General features: G+C 41.4%; 1 protein-coding gene across 19 annotated transcripts in view; it reads right to left on the reverse strand.

Moving 5' to 3' along the window:
- The window catches only part of ptprt (protein tyrosine phosphatase receptor type T), a 133,189-nt gene that overhangs the window by 34,782 nt on the left and 71,918 nt on the right, over window positions 1-26,489 (reverse strand). For 5 of the 19 annotated variants that reach the window (XM_078092588.1, XM_040204035.2, XM_078092586.1 and 2 more), the window contains 4 exons: window positions 24,795-24,831; window positions 23,065-23,121; window positions 16,072-16,207; window positions 10,727-10,759 (listed from right to left, as the gene is read on the reverse strand). In XM_078092588.1, the coding sequence (XP_077948714.1) occupies window positions 10,727-10,759; window positions 16,072-16,207; window positions 23,065-23,121; window positions 24,795-24,831 (263 nt within the window). Of the gene's footprint in view, window positions 1-4,045; window positions 4,076-10,726; window positions 10,760-16,071; window positions 16,208-23,064; window positions 23,122-24,794; window positions 24,832-26,489 lie in introns of all 19 variants that reach the window. The other 14 variants (XM_078092585.1, XM_078092587.1, XM_040204034.2 and 11 more) reach the window with 7 other exon arrangements.

Below are 26,489 nucleotides of genomic sequence, written 5' to 3' on the forward strand. Positions count from 1 at the left end.
TTTTGCTCTCAGTGAGGAGGAACAAGCAGTTTATCACATGCAGAGCGGAGAGTGCGGGTCGGGATGTCGGGTTGGACCAGGTCCTGGATGTAAGCTGGACCCCATCCATTCACAGCATGGTACGTGAGCACCATGGTTAGAACTGGATGAGCCACCGGTACCAGTGAAGAGAGCGGAGGAGTGGAGGAGTGTGGGAGAACTTAGGAAGGTTAAAGACCAGTGGAGCTGCTGCATTCTGGATGAGCTGCAGAGGTGGAATGGTGGTAGCAGGAGACCTGCAGGAGAGAGTTGCAGTAGTCCAGGAGGGAGATGACAAGAGCCTGAATCAGTACCTTCTGAGTGAGAAGAGGACGTGTTGGTGCTGTCATTGATGTTGGGAGTCAGGGAAAGTCGGCTGTCGAGTGTCACGCCGAGGTTCCGAGCAGTCAAAGTTTTATTATTATAAAACACTATATTACATCAGATTATATTATATTATACTATACTACACTAACATACTTTACTATGTTATGTTACGTTACATTAAATTATATACTTACTATATTATACTATACATTACACTGTCAGATTAGAGCCTTTTTTTAAACTTAATTATGTATATATATTGAGATTAGGAATATCTTAACTGCTACTTCTTTTACACGTGAGGGAATTCAAGGGAATGTTGCTGTTAAAAATAACCTTTTTTGTTGAAAGTGTCTTTGAACTGAAACTCATTGCACTTTTTTTTTAATTGCAGAAAGTCATGAGATTATATATATATATATATATATATATATATATATATATATATATATATATATATATATATATATTTATAGAACAACACATTTTCCAACTCGCACAGAGTCTGACCTCCAGTTTTGCATATGTGTGTGTGTGTTTGTGTATTGTGTTTGGCTGTCGGTGCACACTGAGTGGGCGTGTTTCTCACTGACCTATCACGAAGCAGCCTCAGAAGTTTCTCTAACAACTTTTCTGCCCTGCAGTCGAGCCCATGGACAAATCAGAGGTGTGACTTTATTTTGAGCAGTGATCACGTCTTGCCTACGAGGACTCATCATCGGTCATGAAGGACTTCAGTGTTGGGTCGTGACAGTCTCATCAAGAGGGGAAATTAACCTGTATTCATGATTTAAAGTTTACTGTTAGAAAACTAAAGCTTAAATCAATAACAATCACTGAAGTTTCTGGCTGAATGCTCTGAGGAACTTCTCTCATGATTTTTAGAAATGTAAACACCAAAAAGCTTGTGACACTTAATTAAACATTTAAGACCCAATTGTATACATAACGACTATGTCACCATAACCCAGATCCAATTGTAACCATGACGACCATCTAACCCTAACATGTGATCAGTTTTAAACTGTTTAAAGTTTAAATGTGTTTTTAAACTGTTTATCAAAGACTGTAACGGTCTTCGGTAGAAACACTCACATACGCACATTTGCAAACATAGCGTTATCAGCAGTATGGCCAACCCGCAGAAAGCACTGTGCTGTGATACGGCTAAGTGCAGACTGCGATATTCCCACTGCTGATGCTATGACTGTTTGAAAGGATTTTGATGGCAATAATTGTGATGTAGCGAGGAGTTTATCAACTGCTGGAATGGAATGTGAACGCTGAGTGGGAGATGCAATGTAATCCTTCCGGCATTCCAGCCACGGTAACATCACACGGCTGCTTAATCTGTAACGCGTAATGACTTTGTGTTAACTCAACTGAAAAAGTATTATCCTTGTGGCAAAAGATCCTTTCAGCCTGTGTCCTTAGCTTATGTCGCTGTCTGGCTCAGATGACTGCTGTCATTTGACCAGGAAGCATATGTGAGGAAACCCGTATTCCCGCAAGGTGGAGAATTTTCACCTCAAAACGCACACTTTTCTTGAGCGATTTCTGACATAATTAGGCGCACCCCCTCATATCTCCTCATGGGAAACACCCACTTTGACCCACTTGACCCTGAATTGAATTTACGCGTGACACGGAAAAGGGCAATTTGCATTTTTCAGTTTTCACAATAAGCAGTCTGCGCTTTTACCTCAGTGTGGCTTGTATGTACATACCTCGCCATGTTTTTACATTTTTTTACATTTTCCACGACACAAGAAGACTTCATAACCGTCAAACATGAACATGTGTGCGTGTGTGTGTGTGTGTGTGTGTGTGTGTGCCGACGCAGAGCCCTGCTCAGAAAGCAATAAGCAAGAGTTCAGATGTTCATCTTCACTCCACTAGCTCCCAGAATAGTGTGTGTGAGTGTGTGTGATCAGATGATGAGCTCTGGCTGGCTCATATGGCCCTTGACTACTTTTACAAGAAATTAAGCCAAGAGACAGAGTAGAAGAATATCTCACCAAGCTGACAGAGCCGGTGACAGAAACAGATAAAACCTCCATCAATCAGCTCGACCTGCTCTGTTTAAGAGGGTTGCAGGACAAATGACATAAGGACAACAGCAGGAAGGAGTGATAAAAGGGAGAACGATTGGAGCAAAGTTTCTCTCATAATCATTTCCCTCCATCAGCCTCTGATTCAACCCCCTTCATCTCCTTTACCAATTTACTACAGCTCCTCTGTGATTGGATATCAGAGTGGCTCCAAGTCGACAGAAGACAAAAAATGAAAGAAAAGCCAAAGCGCTGGAGAGAGAGGAGGGAAGGTTGAGGGAAGAGGGAGGATATAAGGAGAGTAGATGGGGAATGCAGTCTGCACAGAAGTGAGCAATGTGTCCTCTTACTTCTCCTGGAGATGGACTCATTTAAATGACTAATTAATTTATATTGTAAGTGGCAATAAGCGTGAAATAATACCTCTTTAATGAACGTCACAGCAGCACTTCATTAAAGCGCTGCTCACCCACCACGGCCACTACCGTGGAGACCGTTCCCAGGGACTGGTGAGTGGGACACTGCTGGGCGATAGGATGCCCTCTACTTCTAAGGGCTTTGACAGTTAACGCATTACTGAGAGACTCCAGGCGGACTACTGGGGAACATTGGAGCAGAATTTGTGCTTTTTAATTGTTACTCATTGGACGAGTTCTATCCAATTCATTACTCAGCCTGGAGTAGTACAAGGTAGCTCAACTTTACTTCTCAGAGACAGAGGAGTGAGAGCTCACTGTATTATTAATCTTCAAAGTTCACTATATTGTAATGTGAATGCGATCATATGTGATAGAGAACATGAGTCACGCTTTGAACTCTGTGTACTCTCTGTTATCGGTGTACCCTGTCAACCTTGTGTACTCAGTATACAACGTGAACCCTGTGCTCCTCCTGTACCCCCTCTTCCACAGAATCATCCTGGGATTTACTCCAGCTCAACTGTGACCTTATGAGGATACTTGGTATAGAAAATGGAATGGAATTCCTTTTTATAAAAACTATTTGCAGTTTCCTCTGAGAAAGGCAATGAAGCAGCCTCTTGTCCAATAGAAATGCTCCATCACTAACAGACTGTGAAGTTTACTTCCAACATCAAAGCTGAGAAAGTCCAGTCCTGATGGAGAGTGAGTGTGTGAACGGGGCAATAGGGGGATCAAACCTACGGTGTTTATTAAACAGAATTTCTCGTATGACTTTATTACTTCATGTCATGTCATGTGACTCACATCTTGTCTAGGACTAAAATGAGTTTCATAACGACTTCCTTTTCATACAAACACATATTTGGAGGATTCTTTTCAAAGCTGCTCAGAATGAAGCCTAACTTCATTTTTTCAATGAGGCTCAGTATGAGGCTAGTATCTATTTTATTATTACTATAATAAAAAGAGGCTTTCAAGTGTCGACAGTAGTATTATCATAATAAAGTACTATTAACACGTTGTAATGAATAATAACACTAAAGGAATATATCCTTCAGTTTCTTAGTACCTCTCACCACAAGGACAAGATGTCTGCAGGCTTGTGAACTTTCAAGAAACAAAGTTTCTTAAATTCTCTCTGGATCCAGAATGGTACAAACAAGATAACATGGGACATCAATCAAAGCTCATCACGAGGAACAACTTCTTTCTGATGTCTCTACTTACAGGTAATAAGAGTAGGAATAAGCATGTCTTCTGAAGGTGAGGTGAGGCCGATGATGACAACATAGAAAAACCCAGAAGAAGGACAAACACATTTGATTAGTTCATGGTTTCAATGGGAAATTATCTGTAAATCATAAGCTCCCTTTTTTCTCTCTTAATGTTTCCAAATGTCTTCTTGTCCACAGTTGATGCTGTCCATCACCGTTGTCTCTCTGGATTGGTTTCATAAAGCTTTTTATACGCATAACATTATACCATGTTTTTATTGGATGATGATCACGGTAATCATTTTTGTAACATAATCTATGGACCATGTTATAGTTGTCTCTAACAATGATATGATTTACGGCTTATAAAATTATATTTTCACTAAACCAAAAACTGAAACTTTTGGCCTGTCGGCTCACTTTAAGAGCTGAAAACACAGATATGATATATGATATATTCCTCCATTCTTCAATTGCGTGCTCCATGTAAACCTCTAACTTTTAACCCTTTAGATGATAAATCATACAGGGTGGAAAGTCACAGTTGAACTATCAATGTGTTCAGATTAAACCTATGTCCTTTTAGAGCTTCTACGCTTTGGAGACATTGTTGCGTATCTTTCATTGAGAACTGGAACCATCGAACCATGGGATATTTTTACTGTTTAATGTTCTCATTACCTCTTACTTAGAAAATCCACTGGCTAATTAACCATCAAATACTTTACAAATAGTATTTCATTGAGGTCAAAGGATTCCTATTGACTTGAAACTACCTTAACCTATACATTTTCCTGCATGAATAAATATTTAAGTTTAATCCACAAGACAATAAAATAATCCAAAATGGGTAAAGCCCAAGGAAAAATGCACATTGCCTCCATCGGCATCTGCTGGTCCACAGATGGGTGTGTGATGATAGATGAGAGAGAACACCAGAAGATGAAGATGATGATGACCAGAAGGTAAAGATTAGAGGAGCAGAAGATGAAAGTGACCAGAAGTGGAAGCTGGGATAAGCTGAAGATGAGATGAAGATGAGGACAACACAAGAAGAACATGAGAGGAGCTGAAGATATAAAGGAGCTGAAGATGTGAATTGTAGAATATGAAGACAAGAGAAGCTGAAGATGAGAAAGGTGAAGATGAGCAGAAGATAAAGTTGAGAGGAGCTGAGGATGAGAGGAGTTGAAGATGAAGATAGGAGCAGCTGAAGATGAGTTAAGAGGAGCTAAGGATGAAGATGAGAGGAAGAGATAAAGATGAGAGGAGCTGAAGGTTAAGATGAGTAGAAGATAAAGATGAAAGGAGCTGAAGATGAGAGGAGCTGAGGAGGAGACTAGCTAAAGATGAAGATGAGGAGTTGAAGATGAGATAAGAGGAGCTAAGGATCTGAGTGAGAGGAGCCGAAGATGAAGATGAGAGGAGCTGGAGGTTAAGATGAGCTGAAGATGAAGATGAGAGGAGCTGAAGATGAAGATAGGAGGAATTGAAGATGAGATGAGAGGTTGGTAAAGGAACACATGGAAGGAAGCATACGGGTGTGTTATTGTTGTTTTCAGGACTACAGGAACCATAAAGCTTTTCTTTGATCATAATTATTACTGTTATTATCATAATTTTTTGTTATTTTCATCTACACAATAATCATTTGCATTAAAAGTAATAGTAGTAATAGTATTGATATAATATTAATAGAGTGTATATCATTGTTATCGCTAATATTTATTTACTCTTCATTTATATGATTATTTAAAAAGTTATATAATTAATTAAATTGAATTAACTGTAAATATTATACATACAGGACAGAGGATTCAGTCAATCTAAATAATGAAAAACTGAAGAAGAGTAAAAAGAATTGTAGTTGTTTTACACAAAACAGAAACTCACTCTCACACACAATTTTGCACACACTGTCATAGTCGTAACCTTCTCTTAAACCCGAGAGACGATTTCCGATCAAGTCTACCACATACTGGCGAATAAAAGGCATTCATCACAAAAATAATAATCTTGCACACCTGGACAAACATCGGAACCTGAGCTACAATACAAGCTAAGCTGTTGGAACATGCTCCAAACCCAACCCAAACAACTAAAAGAGGTACCAAATTATCATGTAAAAATGTTGCCAAAATTGAGCACACTCGGGTCATTTAGCAATCAGGTACAAAGCTACATGCTGACAAAGAGCAAGCCAATTCTACCCAGATTCCATGGATATCCATAATGTCTCTCTATCGGACCTTCCAGAATTGAGTCCTCATTTTCTAACCCCTAAAAACTTTTTTCTATCTTGTCCAACCTCCTCAACCCCCCCCCCCCCAGTCCTCCTCCCCCCTCCCCCCTTCTTCTGGGAGACTTTGTCAACTATTTTAACAAAAAATACGCTCCTCTTTCTCAAACCCACCTCCTACTTCTTGCGTCCCACTGACTTCACCTATATCGCCCTCACTTCCCTCTTTCTCCTAAGCAAATTCTTACCCTAGTAACCTCTGCCCGTCCAACCACCTGCCCTCTTGACCCCATTCCATCACATCTTCTACAATCTATCACACCTGACCTTCTTCCTTTCCTCACCTGTCTCATCAACAACGCTCTGTTATCTGGCTGTTTTCCCAATTCTCTGAAGGAGGCAAGAGTTAACCCTCTCCTGAAGAAACCTACGCTCAACCCTTCTGAAGGAAACAACTACAGACCAGTCTCTCTTCTTCCCTTTTGTCCAAAACTCTTGAACGTGCGATCTTTAACTAACTCTCCTCTTATCTCACCGTAACAACCTCCTTGACCCCCACCAGTCAGGCTTCAAGGCCGTTCCACAGAGACTGCTCTCCTTGCTGTCTCAGAGCAACTCCACACTGCTAGAGCTCCTCTCTCTCCTCTGTCCTCGTCCTTCTGGACCTTTCTGCTGCATTTGACACAGTAAACCACCAGATCCTTATTTCCTCCCTTCAAGAACTTGGTGTCACAGGCTCTGCTCTCTCCCTTATCTCATCCTGCCTTGAGGGCCGCACCTCCCGGGTAACCTGGAGAGGATCTGTGTCAGAACCCTGTCCTCTTACTACTGGAGTTCCTCAGGGTTCCGTCCTGGGTCCCCTCCTCTTCTCGCTCTACACCAACTCGCTCGGCTCTGTCATTTGCTTGCATGGTTTCTCCTACCACAGCTATGCCGATGACACCCAACTAATTCTCTCCTTCACACACAACACACACTCAGGTGGCAGCACGGATCTCTGCTTCTAGGTTTGACCCCCCTATTGCCCCGTTCACACACTGACTCTCAGTGGATGTCCGCTCACCATCTGAAAATAAAACCAGACAAGACTGAACTACTTCTCTTTGAAGTAAAAGATTCTCTGACCCAGGACTTGACGGTTAACTTTGGCATCTCCGTGTTAACGCCAACTTTGACTGCAGAAACCTCAGCGTGACACTTGACAGCCGACTCTCCCTGACTCCCAACATTATTGTGACAACAGGATCCTGTAGATACACGCTCTACAACATCAGGAGAATACGTCCTCTTCTCACTCAGAAGGCAGCCCAGGTACTGATTCAGGCTCTTGTCATCTCCTGCCTGGACTACTGTAACTCTCTCCTGCAGGTCTCCCTGCCGCCGCCATTCGACCTCTGCAGCTCATCCAGAATGCAGCAGCCCGAATGGTCTTTAACTTTTTTAAGTTCTCCCACACTCCTCCACTCCTCCGCTCTCTTCACTGGTACCGGTGGCTCATCCAGTTCTAAACACTGGTGCTCACGTACCGTGCTGTGAATGGATGGGGTCCAGCCTACATCCAGGACATGGTCCAACCCGACATCCCGACCCGCACTCTCCGCTCTGCATCTGATAAACTGCTTGTTCCTCCTCACTGAGACCAAAACACTCGACTAGATCACCACTCTGCTGTCCTACTCCTAAATGGTGGAAGGAGCTCTCTGAAGACATCAGCACCACAAAGAGCCTTCACCTCTTCAGACTAAAGACACACCTCTTCAGACTCTACTTTCACTAAAAAGACAAATTGTAGCACTTAAATTGTAAAACGGCTTATTTGATCAAATTGCACTTTCTTGTTCTTCTGTGTCTGTATTCTTATGCTTGAAATGCACTTATTGTCACTTTGGATAAAAGCGTCAGCTAAATGACATGTAATGTAATGTGCCAACAAACACTACTGGATTATCGCTTTTCAATCATAAACGCTCCTCACCGTTCCCATCTTCGGGAAGATAAAGCATTTTTTCCTGCATTTTGTAAGTTATAAATGTGCCATCACATACTCTTAACCAGTAACAAACTGAAATTTACACATCTGAACAAACTCACAAGTGTATGTGCGTGCAATTTTCGTTTTTTACGGCTTGATAGGATTTTTCCGAATTTGTGTGCTGAGCGCCACAGCTGTAAAAACAGCGCATAAATAATAATATAAAACGTTTCACCAAGTTTCTGTGTGTGTGACATTCTGGAATGTTATTGGCATTCCGCTAAAAGTAAATAATGTTTAATATGTTTATTTAAGCACTGATGCAGATCAGTTGCTATCTGAGAAAGAAAGATCCAGATCAAAAAATATACAGATTATAAAAATTAAGAAGATCCAGATCATGAAGATCCAGATGATGAATATCGAGATCAACACTAGTGTGACCCTCCTCATAGGACGCAATGGGGGTAACATTGACTTTGACCCAGAGGACCATTGTTCATGTCTTATGTTAGTTGAAATTTAGACATTTATAGTTATGACTGATATCTACTGTAATATGATTCAAACAAGCCTCTAATAGGGATCTGCTTTAGAGTGGTTGTTAGGACAACTTTGTTTACTGAAATGATGACGTCCTTGTATACAAATCCATCCCATAAGAACGAAGGATAACATTGAGTCATCTTTAGACACAAACCAACATCCAGGCGCAGGCAATGTCCCAGGATCCTCGCAAGCTTTAATTTTGAAAAGCTTGCAGTACACACACATTAAAAAAAGTTGTGAAAAAAACAAAAGTTTTAAAAGGCAGCAAAAGCCGTCCTGAAAAACAGTTTCATAATGAATGTTTCTTCTAAATGGGCTAGTATTGGTTTTATGATTATGTTTTGTCTTTAGAATCAACAATCCTATACACCTCCTTTGTGTTGTCATCTGCATGCGAATAATAATAATTCCAAACAAAGTGAGACACAACTGCCGGAAAAACGTTGACCATGAGGTAAAAGTTTTTTTTTAACTAGTCTTTGTGACTAGAAGCCCTTGACTTTAGCTGGCTGGAGATAGAACCAGTTAACATAATCTCATCCACACCTTTAAACCCACTAATAATTATCTAATTTAATGTGCTATCGGTGTGAGGACATCACAGTAATTGTCACCTCCAACTTCCTGTGTCCAATCCAAATTGGGTGAATCCACACATGTCTGCAGAGTGAATGGAAATAGAAACCAACAGCAGTCTTGATTTGCTACAAGGCTTAAAGCGGAGAGCTTTAAATGCAGCTTTATTAGAGGTTAGCAACTCCAACGCAACGCCTTCCAGCCAATGGATTATCTCTGAGCTCAGAGCTGTGTGGGTGGAGGTATTTCAGAAGTGTCAAATTTCATTGGCTCAAATATCACCACATATCTTCCTCTTAATCTCCCACCTCTGTTATATTTGTTGAAGCAATACACAATTCGTGACACATTAAGAGGAGCTAATAATTGAACCGTTTCTCGATTGAAGGGGCGACTGGCCTCATTCTCACTTTTGAATATTCCTGCAAGATCATTTCATGGTGAGAGGAGATTATGTATTCCAACCTGCTCCCCCTGTGGAGAGAGAAGCCCATTCTGCTTCTGGCATTCATGTCTCTGACTTTCAGTCTTCACATTTGGTAACTGGAGACTGACGACAGGTGTTTTAAGAATCTCTTAAAGTAACAGACTGACTCATAATGCATCAAAAAGAAAGGACACTTCTTGAGGATTTGATGATGATGAGTAATAAAGAGCAATAACCTACAGATGACTCAGTAAAGTAAAAAATGACCTCAAACATAACTTATCTTAAAAGTCACGTCTACACATGCACTTTTTCACTAAAATGAATTTTCCGACATCAAAGAAACCAAAGAGTAACATTGACTGGCGATGCAACACATGCAAAATGTAAAACGTGTGTGTTGATGAGAACTTGATATCAAGGGAAGAAGCATGTGAAACGTGTTCCATGAAGCACAAGTAGAACGGAGAATACGAGCCTCTTCTAGAAAAAGGATGTGTAGCTTCAAAATATTGAGTTGGTCCAGACAGCACATCATGTAGCCCTTTAAACTCCTGTTACCGTAGCAACCATAATATCTCTGTGCACATGTTAGCATGTGTGTATGTAGATGCATTGTGCTAAAACGTTGTTTCCAAAATAAAATTTCCTTTTAAAGACTCACTATCTCAAAGAAAATACTCAGAGGTAATTGTTGTTGTTGTTTGAGTGAGTGAGTCAGTGAGTTGTAAGTGGACCAAATTGTAAGATGCCCAATGATTAGGCCTTTTGAGTACGCTTGCTGATCATTTTTATTTAAAAAAAATAATTGAAGGCACTAAATCATCTTAATCCTTGATCTACCACATCCATTGTCCAGGTGTAGCCAGAGGTGAGACTCTGATTGAGGGATGGAAGGATGAGTTGATGTCTAGAAGCTAACATACGATACCCCACGCTCAGAGTTCTCCATGTGTGAATCTCTCTATTGGAGAAAGGGCAAGGCAGGTACAGGACGAAACAGGAAGGGCGGAGCCACGCACGGAGAGGAAGCAGGAAGATAGAAAGAGACATTTAAAAGACATGACACATCAGTCATGATCTTCTGATGTTCCAGGTGACACAGAGTGAAGAAAAATTCCTATTTAAAAAGATCGAAGGTCTACTTTCAGCATCCATGTTGTTATCTTTTATTTAATTCAATCTAATCTTATTTAGCATGCTGTTATTTTTATTTTGTATTTTTATATACTTAAACATGTCGTTTTCTTTCATACATTAAAACTTTAGAATGTTAATTTCTTTTGTACATATAACATATCAGTTTCTTTTATTTAATTCAGCATGTAGCTTTTTTTTCTTTTATATATTTAAATGTGTTGTTTCTCTTATATATTAAAACATGCATTTTACTTTTATATACTCTTTACTACGTTCCAGTGTCACGGCTGTATTCTACTAACCGTGAACTCAACGCTAATACATTTGTATCCTAGTTTTTTTTGTTTTCACAATCCTTTTCTTATAGTCGTTTAACTTGATTATGAAATTGAAACTGTGAATATGAATCCCTGATTATGAATATGAAACTGAAACATTTACCAGCACACACAAATTGATGTTTTGAGAACAGTAAAGCGATAAATGAATGACGGGAAGATCTGTGACAAGTAATGCAGTTATGGAGAGATCATAGCTGCTTTGTATGGGATGAGAAGCAGACTAGCTCAAGATGAATTAAGATGAGTGTCACGAGAGACATGAGGCATTTCTCAATGACAACACTCTGAAAACGTACCATTCATCTTTTTTTGCGAACCTTTCTGGGTTAGCCTTTCTTATAATGGGATAGCCTTTGTACTCGCGTCATTGCGTTGTCCTTCATGCTACTATCACTGGGTTAGCAATTTTGACCCACTACAACTCTTTATGGGTCAATGTAACTATGCTAACGTTTTCAAAAGAATCACTGTGTTTTTGTGTCTGTTTTATAATTTATATCAATCCAAGGTTTAAGTTCAAGCAGAACATTTGGTTCTAATTCTTCACTTTCGCTTTGTTCCACAGGAATGACCCAGGTTTTATTTCTGTCCTGAGATCGAGGAAACCTTCAGTTGTATCATTACAAAATGTACTCAGTAAGACATTTACTTTCTAAGGACTGTTTTTCTTTTTTCGTCTCAATTAATGTGCTAAGATGTTTTAAAATCTCTTACTTTATATTGGATGTTTTTAATGGTTTCATGTGAAGCCCTTTGAATTGCTTTGTGGTTGAAATGTAAGATACAAATAAAATTGCCTTGCCTTTGGGTGTGTCTGTGTGTGTGCATTTTATAATACATTCATTTGTCCAGCTGCATCAGTCATCATATCTGCCAGTTGCTCATTTAGGTAATTGTATTTGTATGGCCCAAAATCACAAATCGTCTGTCCTGAACCCCTCACTTCGGTAGAAGAAACACTCCCCATCTGACAATGCTGTCATTCATTACTAACAGTGGCGGCTAGTGCATAGAGGGCAATGGGGCGTGGCCAGACCATGAGCAACAGACAATTTTTTTACATTAATTTTCTGTTCTTTATTATACTACATGTACATTTTACAAATAGTGAATATTTGTGTAAATTAAGATATCTGCGCAAAATATATGCTTTTCCTGCACGTCCTCTCCGCTCTCAGCTGGGCTCGGGCACGGTCCCAAAGGTGGCGGGTCAAAGAAGCAGTTAGCCAATCACTCATCAAGTTAATGAGTGACATTATAATTTCAGCATCCTAAACTACATTGAGAGTTGGGCTCGCCCTTCTCCGCCCTACGCTGCGCTCTCGTCAGGGCGAGTACGCGCCATTTAACAACATAACAAGAGAGACCACCGGCAGAAGACCCGACACAAACTCAGTATGACAGAACTTTGCCGGAGAAACGAGTGTTAAAACAGCTGGACCAGATTAGCCTGACCTCACGATCAGACAACGGACCGGCGTGAAAGGGAAGCCGACGCTTCTGTAGAGACTTCTACACCGGGATGTTTATATCTTTGATACCTTTTTTTGCATTGACTCATACTGGGATGTTTACTGATTGGCTGGCCCTACAAAAAAAATCCACCACCCCTACTGATTACTAATATCAAATCCAACATAAAGTGAAATAATCTCAGTTGAAGCCAGCTAAAGAAAAACACACCTGCTATAAAAAACATTCAGTGAGTGAATTTATTCCTTCCGGTGACGTTTTCAATTAGTAATTCTAACTTCTCCACACACATACAGTAAATCTTAATGGCATAATCAAACAGCTAATTTGAAAGAGCAGAAGTTAATTCCAGCGTCATACAGTTATATCAACATACATTTATATCATTGTTTTGATAATTGTCCTTTTTGTCTACATCTCTTAATGCATGTGTGCCGTTTACTTAACTTATTAACTGGATTTTACTGGAGCTATTAAAGCGAATTAAACCCATCCGAGTTAAGTCCCAGTTGACCTGCATTCGAAAGCAGCATCAAATCGAATGACATCACCAAAGACGTTTTTTAGGGTCAGAGTTTGAGATTTTAAAGATGAGAGGAAATAGACGTGACAGAAGTTGCTTTAAAAATGTTTCCATCAATTTGTTCTCCATCAGATGATGTCACATTTTCTGAATGACTGTGTGGAGGTCTGCTGCTCTGGCATCACACAGATAGCAGCCTGTGTTTATAGCGCTTTAGAAACATGAATTATTCATCTTCCTATATAAAGTGTATCTTCTGGTGCTGCTTGTTGGAGCCATCTGGGCCACCTGTCTGAAACATTGAATCCCCATTAAGACTTAAGACTTGACATTATTAGCAACATCCACTGGCTTTCTTTGGGAGATGAAGTCCATTTGGAACATGTGTTCCTTTGGGCCTTTTAAAGATTCATTGGACAGTTGTGCATGCTCACTTCCAGACTATGTTATAATTAATAATTCATATTATTATATCTTATCTCCTTTCTGGATCTGATACATTGGTCTTTCCTTACATTAACATCATGATGATCTGCTGCTCATCTATACTTGTTGACCTCTTTGGGTTCTTTAAACGAAACTGATGGTCTGTAAGCTGGACTTGATTTCTCTTTATCATACTTTCTTGGGAACACCAAACCTTGGATGACCAGTAACTTTTATGAATCTTTGACCAGGATGTGTCCTTTCACTCTCAGATAAAGCAGACTTCAAGGACTACCTTTTTTTTTTTTCTACGGAAATCAGGAACTTCCAGGTGATGCGTTTGTTACTTCTAGACTAGTTTACTGTAATTCTTTCTTATCAGGCTGCTCTTATAATTCTTAAAGCCTCTCCAGTTGAATGCAGCAGCACGTCTACAAACAAGAACTAATAAAAGGCATCGTATACTCCCGTGTTATCTTCTCTGGGTTACTGGCTAAATCAAGAATAATATTTGAGGTTCTTCTCTTCATCTACAAGGCACTTGCTGGTCAAGCACTGTCTAAAAACCATATATATCATTATTATTATAAATATTAATCACATTACTATTACTGTCATAATAAACCAACATCACCGACATTGCTTCTTTCCTGAATCCTTTGTGCTTTCCCTTCCCACAAGTTTTGTATGGTGGTTACATCTGATGGTGGGTCTTTTTTACCAATGTTTTGCCACCTCCGTCGCACTCTGAGATCTGTTGATGAGGAGTGCGTAATAAATAAAATTTATTATTATGGTGGTTACATCTGATGGGGGTTCTCTCTGATGGTCGTCCTCCTTGCAGTGGTCGTGCTGTACACCTGACTACTCTTATTGACTACTCAATATTTGAATAATTTCTGTCATGCACATCTTTGTTCATTCTGTACACATGACATCCATTGTAGTTTGTCCATCCTGTGAGAGGGATCCTCCTCTGCTATTCTCCCTAACGTTCCGTACCTATTTTTCTCCTTTTTAAGGGAGATTTCCTTTAACAATGTGAGGGTTTCGGGACAGAGGACGCTGCATGTTTACAGACTGTAAAGCCCTTAGAGGAAGATTTTTAATTTATGTTTTTGGGCTATACAAAATACAATGAACTGAATTGAATTGAGATAGTGCCCTATCTCAATTTTCTCCTTTCTTTCTGACCGGATACAGACCGTCCTGTTCCTTTGGGACTTGTGATAAGTATGCTTTGAGGGCTGGATGCTGTTTCCCATTAAGAATGGATGCATGAAGGTTTTTTTCCTCCTCGTGGCTCACTGTGTTCTGCTCTGCTGGTTTACTTCAGAAGTAATGCTCTAAACACTATATGAAGTCAACAATGACATGACTACAGCTTTGTTAGGTCGAAGGTGACCTAAAGGTCAGAATATATCCGGGACCTGAAGTGTACTATTTGCTAGCGAGACGGACAAGCTTATTTCTGATTCCTTAAACAGCTTCACTCTGTGCTAGATTCCTCTAGCTTGATAGAATAAATGAGCTTGAGTTTATTTGTGATAGATGCAATGAAACATGTTCAGGTAGCTTCACACTAAATGTCTTACGACCTTATCAAATAATAAAAGTCTTTATCTTTTCCTTTTTAGGATAAGGGGACATTCCAAGAGGAACAACCACACAGGTTTCTGAGAACATCCCATCTGCCCTAGGTAAACAACAATATTCACTTTGAATGTGACTCATTATTTGAGGCCTTGGGCGAAGTGCTGCCACGGTGAAATTTGACTGAATGTCTAATGTGTATGTTTTGTTGATTTGCTATTTGGACTTATATTTTTTTTAAATCCTTAAACTTTAATTATTATTCATATAACAATGGTTATGTATTACATTGTGAATGTGAAGTGAGACACCGACTAATAACAACTGAAATATGAGAGAGTAAAAGAGGGAGGAGAGGATAGATGGAGTGATCCAGAGAATCAGAGAGGATGATGAAGGCCAGTGTGCATATCACTTCTTTAAAGTTGATTCATACTTTAATGGGTGAAAAGGATTAAGCACATCCCCATATTTAATTATTATGACATTGCCTAACTTTTTTGGCAATGTGTACCCTTCAAAGTGTAATAAATGATCATATGACAGAAACAAGTTTTCTATTCTGACTATCCTCCTTAAACATTGGTTATCCTCTTCTGTTGGCGCTCTTCTTATTGATCTGATTAATCTTTGAAATCATCAGTTAAGTTACGAAGAGTCTGGTAAAATTATCCTCCTCTTGCATGTGGCTAAAATATGTTTGGTTGACTTTGATAGAAGAATCAAATGTCGATGATATATAGTTAGAATTATGATTATTGTCCTGGTGTCATCACCTACCTGCGTTTAAAGGCGAGGACCACGCCAAGGAGGATGATGATGAACATGAGGATGCCTGCGATCACTCCAGCCATTTTCACTGTGCTATCCACCTGCTTCTCCGGCTCCATCGCACCCGAGTCCTGTGTGGACGCACCTACACACACACACACACACACACACACACACACACACACACACACACACACACACAAACACTGGTAGTCACATAATCACACTGGTGGGTTATGACATACAATCTGCAGCCTACACCCAGAACCACAAAGTGGGATCGTCAAACAAAGACACATGATACCCGTGAAGACCCCCTCCTCCCCGAAATGCTCACAGTGAAACATCATTCAGGGTGTAATGACACATGAAGAAAGTCACTGGTAGGACCATGCACAGAAAACAGCGGTCTCCTGGGTGAAAGTCAGTTGACTCACCCTCCACCCTGAAACTGACTCTAACACATTAATATATAACGGTTGATCTTTGTATAAAATCACCAACTATAACACACGTAGGGTATACAGCATTTCATACAGTGGTGGGAGAAATTTGGGTAATCTAGGTAATTTAATTTAACAAAGAGAATCTGATTTTATCTTTACCTTTAAAGGGCGACTGTGGCACATGGAGTAGAGGGGGTTCGCCGGAAACCGCAAGGTTAGCGGTTCGAACACCGACTGCTCCGTGTCCCATGTCGAAGTGTCCCTGAGCAAGACCTAACCCCTAATTGCTCCCCGGGGGGCTTTACGGCAGCCCACTGGGTGGGATGGGTGAATTTGCAGAGAACAATTTTCTGTATGTGTAAAATAATACATGGCAATAAAAATGTCTTCTTCTTCTTCAAACAATGCTACAGAAAATGAAAGTTAATTATAATTAAATTCCACACAGGCACATAATGACAGATCTGAGAACAGGGCTCATTCAGTCTGAGGATACGTACTACCTTTTCCTCTTTCTTCATGTCTGACCCTCTTTACAGTTTCTGTGGATTTGTTTGACACACCTTCACTCGGTTATACAAAGCCTTCTTTCTCTCCTCAGTACGGTCATCTCACCATTTCATCAAATCATAACATAGAGTTCTAAATGTAACTCTAAAATGATCAGGTGATGTAACTCACATGTCCTTAAAAGAGTCACATGACTACAAAAACAATGAGTCGGCTTACAGGGGAGCACTCATGGCGGACACGCCACCCTCCGTTTCAGGATCAGTAGGCTCAGGAAGAACTTATTCCCTAATGCTGTCAATCTATTGAACGCTGCACCATGCTGATAGCCCCCCGCCCGCCTCTCCCTCCCCCACACACACAAACCAGACAGCTTCCGTGAGTATACTCATTACTGTTTGTACTGCCTATGCACTTCATACCCAGTGTTTACCCTGATTATGTGACACTACCGATTCTCATACTGTTATTTCTTCATTTACCCAACCATTTATTATAAGCACACTGCACCTTGAGTGCTTTATTAGCTCTTTTGATTGAAATGTATTGTCCTCAGGGCAATGACAAATAAAGTTGAATCTGATTTTTTAAAAAGGCAGAAGACCAGAGACTGACGTTTGGTCCCCCCAGGCCCTTTACCAGACTACTACTAGTCACTTCGCGGGCCCATATCGGCGAGAGAATACCACGTTCCACAACATAGCTATTACACGTTTTGCTTTGAGACTGGGTTGCCTATAACTACAGACATGAGCATGAAAATGCATCGATTCATAAAGTAAAGTATGTAATACTGAGCGATCTGTATTCCGTCAGAGGTTGGTTCTGTTAGGTCACAGAGGGAAATCCTCCACTTTATTCTCATCTAAGATGTCTGTATTTTATCATCATCAACTATTTGTTTGATATGCTAGAAAAGATCCTACCCTGTTAATAACACAGATTATTAATATGGGTTAGGGCTACATGAACAACTTTAACAAGTCAGAATCCAATTTTATTTTGTATAGCCCCAAAACGCAAATGACAATTTTCCCTCAGAGGGCTTCTTGTATGCTACATCCTCTGTCCTGAAGCCCTCACATCGGCACAGGAAAGACTCCCTAAAAGGGGCGGATGCTGTGACAGTTTGTCTGCTGCTGTCCACAGGTATCCAGCTGAGTTATACGATGCCAAAACACACAGGTACCTGGTCCCTCTCACCTGGGCTCCTGCATGTATGGTCCCTCTCACCTTGTCTGTCCTACCTGGGCTCATCCATGTACCTGATCTCTCTCACCTGGGCTCTTATTGGTCTCTCACAGCATTCAGCTAGCAGCCTCTCGATTAAGGGGTAATTCTGATGCTAGGGCGTTAATTGTGTCTCTCTCATGCAATAAAAACTCACGGATGGCAGAAAAATCCACTAAGCTAATGGTGTGAGCACACAACCGTAGCGTGCTGGGTAATAGCCGCTGCAGCCCTCAATCAGTGTAGAGATGAAATGCTGCTTTATAAACCCTGAAAGCCTTCTATGACAACACATCCAGCGTCTTTGTAGCAGCATCACGGCATCATTTTAGAAACAATATGAGAACCAAATCCATCTGTCAATCTCCTTCCTACGCTGCAGCAGCGTTTGCATGCAGCATGTCTCCCTCTTTTCAATGGAAATGCGACTGTCACGGTTTGGGTTCATGTCTGGTTTTATTTTGTAGTTTCTTGCCTCTGTTCTCCCTGGGTCACGTCACTTCCTGCCTTGTCCTGTCAGTCACCTGTGATTATCTGTCATGTAATGATTGTTTCCAGCTGTTTCCAATCACCTCCCTAGTGTATTTAAGCCATGTGTGTCTGTTGTCATGGCGGCACGGTGGCGTGGTGGTTAGCACTGTCGCCTCACAGCAAGAAGGTCCTGGGTTCGATTCCGCCCAGTGGCCTTTCTGTGTGGAGTCTGCGTGGGTTCTCTCCGGGTTCTCCGGCTTCCTCCCACAATCCAAAGACATGCTCTGGGGATCAGGTTAATTGGGGACTTTAAATTGTCCGTAGTTGTGTGAATGTGAGTGTGATTGGTTGTATGTCTCTGTGTTGGCCCTGCGATTGGCTGGCGACCAATCCAGGGTGTACCCTGTCTATCGCCCGAAGTTGGCTGGGATGGACTCCAGCCCCCCCGCGACCCTGCGTGCAGGATAAGCGGTTTACTAAATGTTAGTTGTCCGCAGCTCATGCCATGACCTTGTTCTCGTCAGTTTCCTGACTATGTTTTTGGAGTTTTGAAAGTTTTTGACTATTAAAGTCCTTTTTTTGTTTCCCGAAAAACTCTGCGTCTGAGTCCTACCTCCCCTCCCCCCTGACCCTGCTCTGACATGAGACATCAAATATAAATGGTGGAGGTAGAGAGAAGTAGGAAATGCTTTTTGGATAGTGCTGGTATCGCAACACATTCATATTCAGTGAAAATACAGTATATTCACTAGATCCTTAATGTTTGTTTAATGTTTATTTTAAAATATGACCTAATACCGGGTCCTACACTGGGCGTAGTTCAGGAGGCTGTCAAGATATAGCTACGACAAAAAACAATATTTCATATATATATATATATATATATATATATATATATATATATATATATATATATGTGTAAATGTTCATAGCAATACCACAGTATGATTTGGATTGTTGTTAGCGTAATAATTCCAATGTAAACACCACGATAGAAAACACAACTAGACAAATGCCTTTTATCACATTAAATCACTCAAATCAGATCCTCCTGTGGGAGGTGTGAAGAAGAGGATCAGCTCTGATAGTTCTCGGCACTCTTTACTAACTTTTGTTAATTTGACTTGGCACGATACAATTATCCAGCAGGGAATATGGTTAATAAAAGTATTAAAAATAATAATATATAATAATAAATGTTATAGATTCATGTGATTAATTACAATATATATATACACACGTATGGATGTATAGATTAATACACTAATGTGTGTATATCTTTATGTATTCATGTAGTAATTCCCACCACTTAATCAGTGGACTGATTGAAGGACACTAAACCGCATGCAGTTGCCCCTCTGACTTGGACACATTTATACATGGTGTGTTATCCAGGCTTTGTAAACAGAGTGTGCATGTGTGTGCGTGTCAAGGTCTATGTGAAGGCTTAGTCTTCTGCCATTGTTTGTCAGCAGCTGTGACTGCTTCCTCCGTGGATTAGTGCTAGCATGGCTGAGTGCGTCTAACAGGATTACTAATCTGAACTATGCTGCCGCAGCACTGTGTGCGTGTGTGTTTGTGTGAGGGTGTGTCAGTGTGTGTGTCTGTGTAAATGGTAAGTGGACTGTACTTGTACAGCGCTTTTCTAGTCTTGCGACCCCTCAAGGCGCTTTAACACTACATGACACCATTCACACACTGATGACAGGAGAACCACACGGACCCTGTGTGCAGGATAAGCGGTTTGACGATGGATGGAGGACGATCCTCCCTGGGACGGAACACTGCGATGGTCGTACAGAATGAACAACGTAAAATATGTATAATACGTTTTATACGTTAAGTCTTCTGACAGAAATGATTCAAATTAACATATTATCTCATCATATGTGTTCATGATCATCTCCTGCTCGTAGCGGAGAAAAAAGACGCCCTTCCTTTAAGTTTATTTGCCGTTATACTGGTTTCGGTGATCGACTCTTCCGCCTTCTAACGTAAGACGCGCGATTATCCTGATGATTGACATCTGGTTTAAACTAACGAAACGGTTTGAGTGCCAAGGAACCGAGATAGTCTGATGTCAATCATTTCGGTAATTTGAGCTGGATAATGGGACATTTGATCGACTTAGTTGAACCACGTACGAGGAATAGGGCCCTGATGTCGCCGTGTGACTGAGTCTGCCAAAAAGCACACTCCCTCTGCTCGTGCCCCGAGCGCTCCCGCTGTGAGACAGTCTTGCTCAAAGCACTCCAGCCCCTCAATGAAGAATCTCAACTAGTACTCGACATAGTATTTCCTATCCATTCTTTCCAGATCTGTTGACAGCGGTCACAGTGTGGGTTTGTGTCCTGTTTTGTTTTGTAGTTTCCTGCCTCTTGTGTCTCTGGTTTAGCTTCACTTCCTGCCCTGTCGTGTCAACACCTGTGATTGTCTGCCATGTCCCTGATCGTGGTCCCTGACCACCTGTGTCTAATCACCTGCACCTTCTTCTGCTTCTTCTTCTAAAAACACATTATCTACTGATGGAGTTTTGAATAAAGTATTTTGTTAGTTTAATTCTGCATTTGAGTCCTGCTTCCACCACCTCGCCTACTCGCTGTGCTACATGACCATTAATCCTGCTGGATCTGGATCTACATTCTTATCTGAAAACATCCCACAATGCAATGCTAAATATCAAATGGTGACCAGACCGATTACGGAGAGACACACTGTGTGCCCATAACTTTTATTCCCCTTGAATAAAAACTTGTAACTGGTTACCTGTGCCGGTCTGTGTGTGTGTGTAGGTGTGTGTGTGTGTGTGTGTGTGTGTGTGTGTGTGTGTGTGGCACGGACAGCAGGTTAAATTAGTATTGCAGCATCAACTGTAATAAACCTCAGGACTGATGTGAATAACAGCTGACATATAATACCACTGAATGGGAGAGATGGGGAGGGGGGGGGGCAATAAATGCCTTTTCAATTGCTAACAAGCACTGTTCAATACTGAAACCACATTTTAAAAACTCTTTATACGATGTGCATTACCAAGATTAATTTGGGCCAAACAGTTAATCTACCTCCAAAACTCACTCAGACCAACAAAACACTTCATACCTGTCTCCAAATAAGCTTGTTCAACCAATCACTGGCAAAAGATTCTCATTCAGAAAACATGCATGTCACTCATACCACACTCACCTAAAAAACCCTAAGAACAGGGAGCATTACATGAATTATGAACTTTTATTTTTAAGTTTGAAATAGTTATCCACAGATATGAGAACAAGGAAGTATAAAAGTTGACAAATGCTACAGAGTGAGAAGGTATATTGTCGGAGGGCGGAGGGAGATTAAACCGTGGACTCTCATCCAGGAGACCAGTGTTAGTTCCCCTTCTGTAAATATAACCATGATTATTACGTTAGGACGGCTTATTGTCATCTGAACTGCTGTATGAGGACATGTTCTCCCATTTACAGAATCTCCAATGTGAGTAATGTTCAGTGTGTGATGGAGGACCTTCAGGGAGGGGGGCATGATGGGAGGTGATGACTAGAAGGCTGAGCTCTGTGTTTGGAGAAGGACTTAATCACTGGAAGAAGTTGATGGGCAGAAGGAAACAGCCTCTGAAACCATTCCATCAAAACATAAGCATTTCTGAATGGGTGCCCCGCCAGACGATGGAAGGTTTGAGAGCTTTATCTGCAACCAAAATATTATATTAAAAAGTAAAATAATTACATAAATGTCTGGCACGTCCTCGGTACCATGTTGGTTGACAAAGAGCAAATACCTTGAACCATTCCTCTCACGGCGGACTTATTTGTATTTATCTTTCAAAAAGTGAGAGTTCAAGGTGTGGGACACCTTAAACTGAACAACCATGGAGATTGGTTGAGCAGTAATGTTAATTCAATGAAATATGCATTATGTGTGCTGGATGCCAAATCGTTATGAATTTAAAGGGAATCATCATCCCCATCCTCTTTCTGTGTCTATTCTGGTCAAATCACTTAATGAAGCAACAAAGACCCAAAGACCAATTAAGCTATTGTCGTCTCTAATTGATTTTCAGTATTATGTTTCCATGAGAAGCTTATGGTGCTCATACGAGGCAGTGGACTAAGCAGCATTGTTTCACTGTGTGTGCGTTATGCAGAGACAGAAGAGGTTCAAACAGAGCCAGCAATAATAAAGCAGAGCAAACATGCAACGAAAATAGTAAGATGGTGATGAGACAAAAAACAAAGAGTAAAAAACAGGAAGTGGGGGTTCAACCAAAAAGAAACAGTGCGTTATGTTCATGGTGGTGCTGTGATGAAGAAATACAACATACTGCCTATGAAGCCATAATCACCTTCGCTGGGGATGACTAGAATATACGGCGTGGTTATTTGTCCCCTACCTATTACCACTAAGGCCACGGGTTGCATGTCCCACCGGAAAGCATGAAGAAGAAGAGAGGGAGGAGAGAAAACAAACAGCAACAAAAAGAGGGAGAAAAGAAGAAGAGCATCTAAGAATTTTTTTTTTAGCTTTCTTAATCCATTTCATCAATGTTTAGACTTTTTCATTTGCACAATCCGTCTTAAAGGAAGAAGTATCAGTGGTGTCAGTAAGACCCTAGCCCTCTGGATGTGGACCAGTTGGCAGGGGGGCAGTAGATCTAATTGTGGTGCTGGGGGTTAACCAAACTAAACTGAGGAGAAATGGATGAGAAAACAAATGGAGACATGTTGGAAAGAAAAAAGAGGTGTGAACTTTGTAAAATGGCAGTTTGGATTTAAGCCACACTCTGAGTTCACTGGGACGATGACGGCTAAAAAAACGATCAATAAGCGGGCTCAGCCGAAGACCCTAACCCCTGCACACCAACCACGAGCATACAAAGAGAACTCTGATCTATGTGGTTAATAATGTTCCACCAACCTTCAGTTGGTGAAGGCAGCAGGTAGGACCACGTTCATCCACCACTCAGAAGCAATGATGTATGAGAGAGGCCAAGCAAAGCGTTCATGTCTCTCCCTGACTATCCCTTTTATTATCATTAAGGTTGTTGATATCACTTATATAAAATGATGACTTTAATAAAGAACACCAGCACACAAGTCATTCAAAAAGTAAAAGCTGCAGATTGTGTTTGAAGTTAAGAGAAGCTGATTGACCTTATGTCAAACTGTCCCTACCAATGACTGAGGACGTCATCACTCTAATGATTCCATCACTAAACATTGATTGCTCGTCTTTGTTTTCTCAACCTATGAAATGATATGATGACTAAACATTGGTTCTTTAGTAACCACTTGATGTTACTCTTAGTGTTTATCACTTGCTCAGCTGCTGTGTGGAGCGGCAGACATTACATTACATGTCATTTAGCTGACGCTTTCATCCAAAGCGACTTACAATAAGTGCATTCAACCATAAATGCATCACCTGCATTGCCTCAGAACGAAGGAATATAGTTAATTCTTCTCATTAGATATTATTTTGTTGTATAAAAAATAGCCACATAGTTAAATAGTCTTTCCCCCAAACACAAGCAGACAGACGAGAAGACAAACAGAGCCTTCACCAGTTGAGGTGCTCTAATATTTTTATAAAAAAGGCCTAGAAACGGATAGAGTAAGAAACAAAAGAGAACATGTGCACAAATGAGCAATAAATGCCTCATGAAGATGAGAAATAATACAGGAGCATAAAAGGCCAAGAGCACAGAGAGTCTAGAAGAAATCAAATCTATGTTTGATGCAGTTGAAATAATAAAATAGAAAAAAAAGCGAGGTGAGGAAAATCAATAGCAGGCTTTCATAGCACATCGGCTGGCAAACAAATGGGAGATAAAGATGAGAGACTTGGGGGAGGAGGGAAATGGATTGTGGGGCTAACGCTTTAGCCTGGTAGGTAACGGCTCTGATGCTCCAGTTCATACGCTCATGATTAGCACAGGTAAAGGAGTCACGGAGGACAATATGGGGAGAATGTGCAGCCGAGTGTGTGTGTGATTGTGTGTCACTATTCTGGGGGCCCACATCCAAAGTAGAATCAGACATGAGGTCTCTCCTAGAAGTGGAAGGCGGCTCTTACCTTTGTTGGCCAGGCGGACACAGTTGATTTTTGTTTCCTGTGAAGAGAAGAAAAACACAGTTTTTAGGTATTCTTTCTCTCCTTCTATAATAATTTAGATCTTATTAATTGGTTTTCAGCGGGGACACTGGCGAGTCTAATGCTGCTCTGTCTGGCAGTTTTTGGTAGATTTTTCCACCGTATTCACAATTGAACCTACATCTGAGTTATTTTCATTTATTTAACAGTGTAGTTACGTTTAACCCCTGTACATGGCTATGCTCATCTGTTTTAATTAAACTGCAAGACTTTGTTTTGGATTTGTTTGCTTACCTGTTGCACCTGCTCTACCTTGCTACCTGCTACTCTCTGGACAACTAGCAGTCTCCCGCTGGCCGGCGGCTACCGACAAGGCAGCCACCTCCCTGCTAGATACTCCAGCATGCACCTGCTCTGAGGCGGGTTGATTTGATAGTCTCCCCTTGTGCGGTCAGTCTGACTGCTGCTTTTCCAGCTAGCTGTTAGCTAACCGCCCTTTGGTCAGCATGTACTACGCCCCCTTCCCCCCCAGCCTTCAACATGACTCTCCCTATTTCGATGTCATTCACTCTCATTCTTCAGCTTAATCATTGAAACGGATCTCTCCTCCATAGTCTCTGGCGCGAAGACCTCTCCCTGTGGCCTTGACCCCCTACCTTTTTCCTTAGCCACCCCTCACTCGCTCCACTCATCACCAACATCATCAACCCCTCACTGTCCTCTTGACTCCAGTGATACCCCCTCACTCAACTTGGCTGTTGTCACCTCCGGGCTGAAAAAACCTGGTCTCGACCCTGACATCCCCAACAACTACCGACCAATCTCCAACCTCCCCTACCTGTCCAAGTCCCACCTCAATCTCCATAATCTCTACGAACCCTTCCAATCCGCCTTCGACACTATCAACCACTCCATCCTTCTCTCACGTCTCCTGTACTTCCTGGATACAACTGCCTTCTTCTGGTTCACCTCAACTCTACTTCTCCTCTAGGACCCTTCCCTCGGTCACCCCCTCCACTCTCACTGCCTGTCTCACTGACATAAAATCCTGGACAACAGAACTTTCTCAATCTCGCAACTCAACTGCAATGAATCTGAGATACTCATCATCGGCCCAAACTTCCTCCGCTCAGCCCAGACCTTCTCTCTCAACATTGATGGCTGCATCGTCACACCCTCCACCCAGCCCCGCAACCTCTGTATCATCCTTGATGCTTCCCTCTGGAACATCTTCCCCATCCAAATCTGCCAGGCTCCCACCCTATAATCATTCAAACAAGGTCTCAAAACCCACCACACCCACAAAAAATAAAGTGCACCAGCAAACAGAAAGTGACAAGTGTGTGTACATGTGGAGTGTGAAGGGAGTGAATGTCAGGGTCAGTCAGTGGGGGACCGGCTCTGTTGATGAGCCCGACTGCTAACGGGAAGAAACTGTTGGTGTGGCGGGAGGTCTTAGTCCTGATGGACCTCAGCCTCTAGCCAGATGGAACGGGCACAAACAGGTTTTGTCCGGGGTGAGAGGGGTCGGCTACCATCTTTTTAGCTGCTTCAGAGACCTGGAAGCGAATAAGTCTTGCAGGGACGGCAGATTGCAGCCGATCAGCCTCTCTGCAGAGCGGAGGACACGCTGCAGCCTGCCCTTGTCCTTGGTTGTGGCTGCAGTGTACCAGACGG

Source organism: Gasterosteus aculeatus, chromosome 17 (assembly GCF_964276395.1).
Source record: "Gasterosteus aculeatus chromosome 17, fGasAcu3.hap1.1, whole genome shotgun sequence".
NCBI classification, from domain to species: Eukaryota; Metazoa; Chordata; class Actinopteri; order Perciformes; family Gasterosteidae; genus Gasterosteus; species Gasterosteus aculeatus.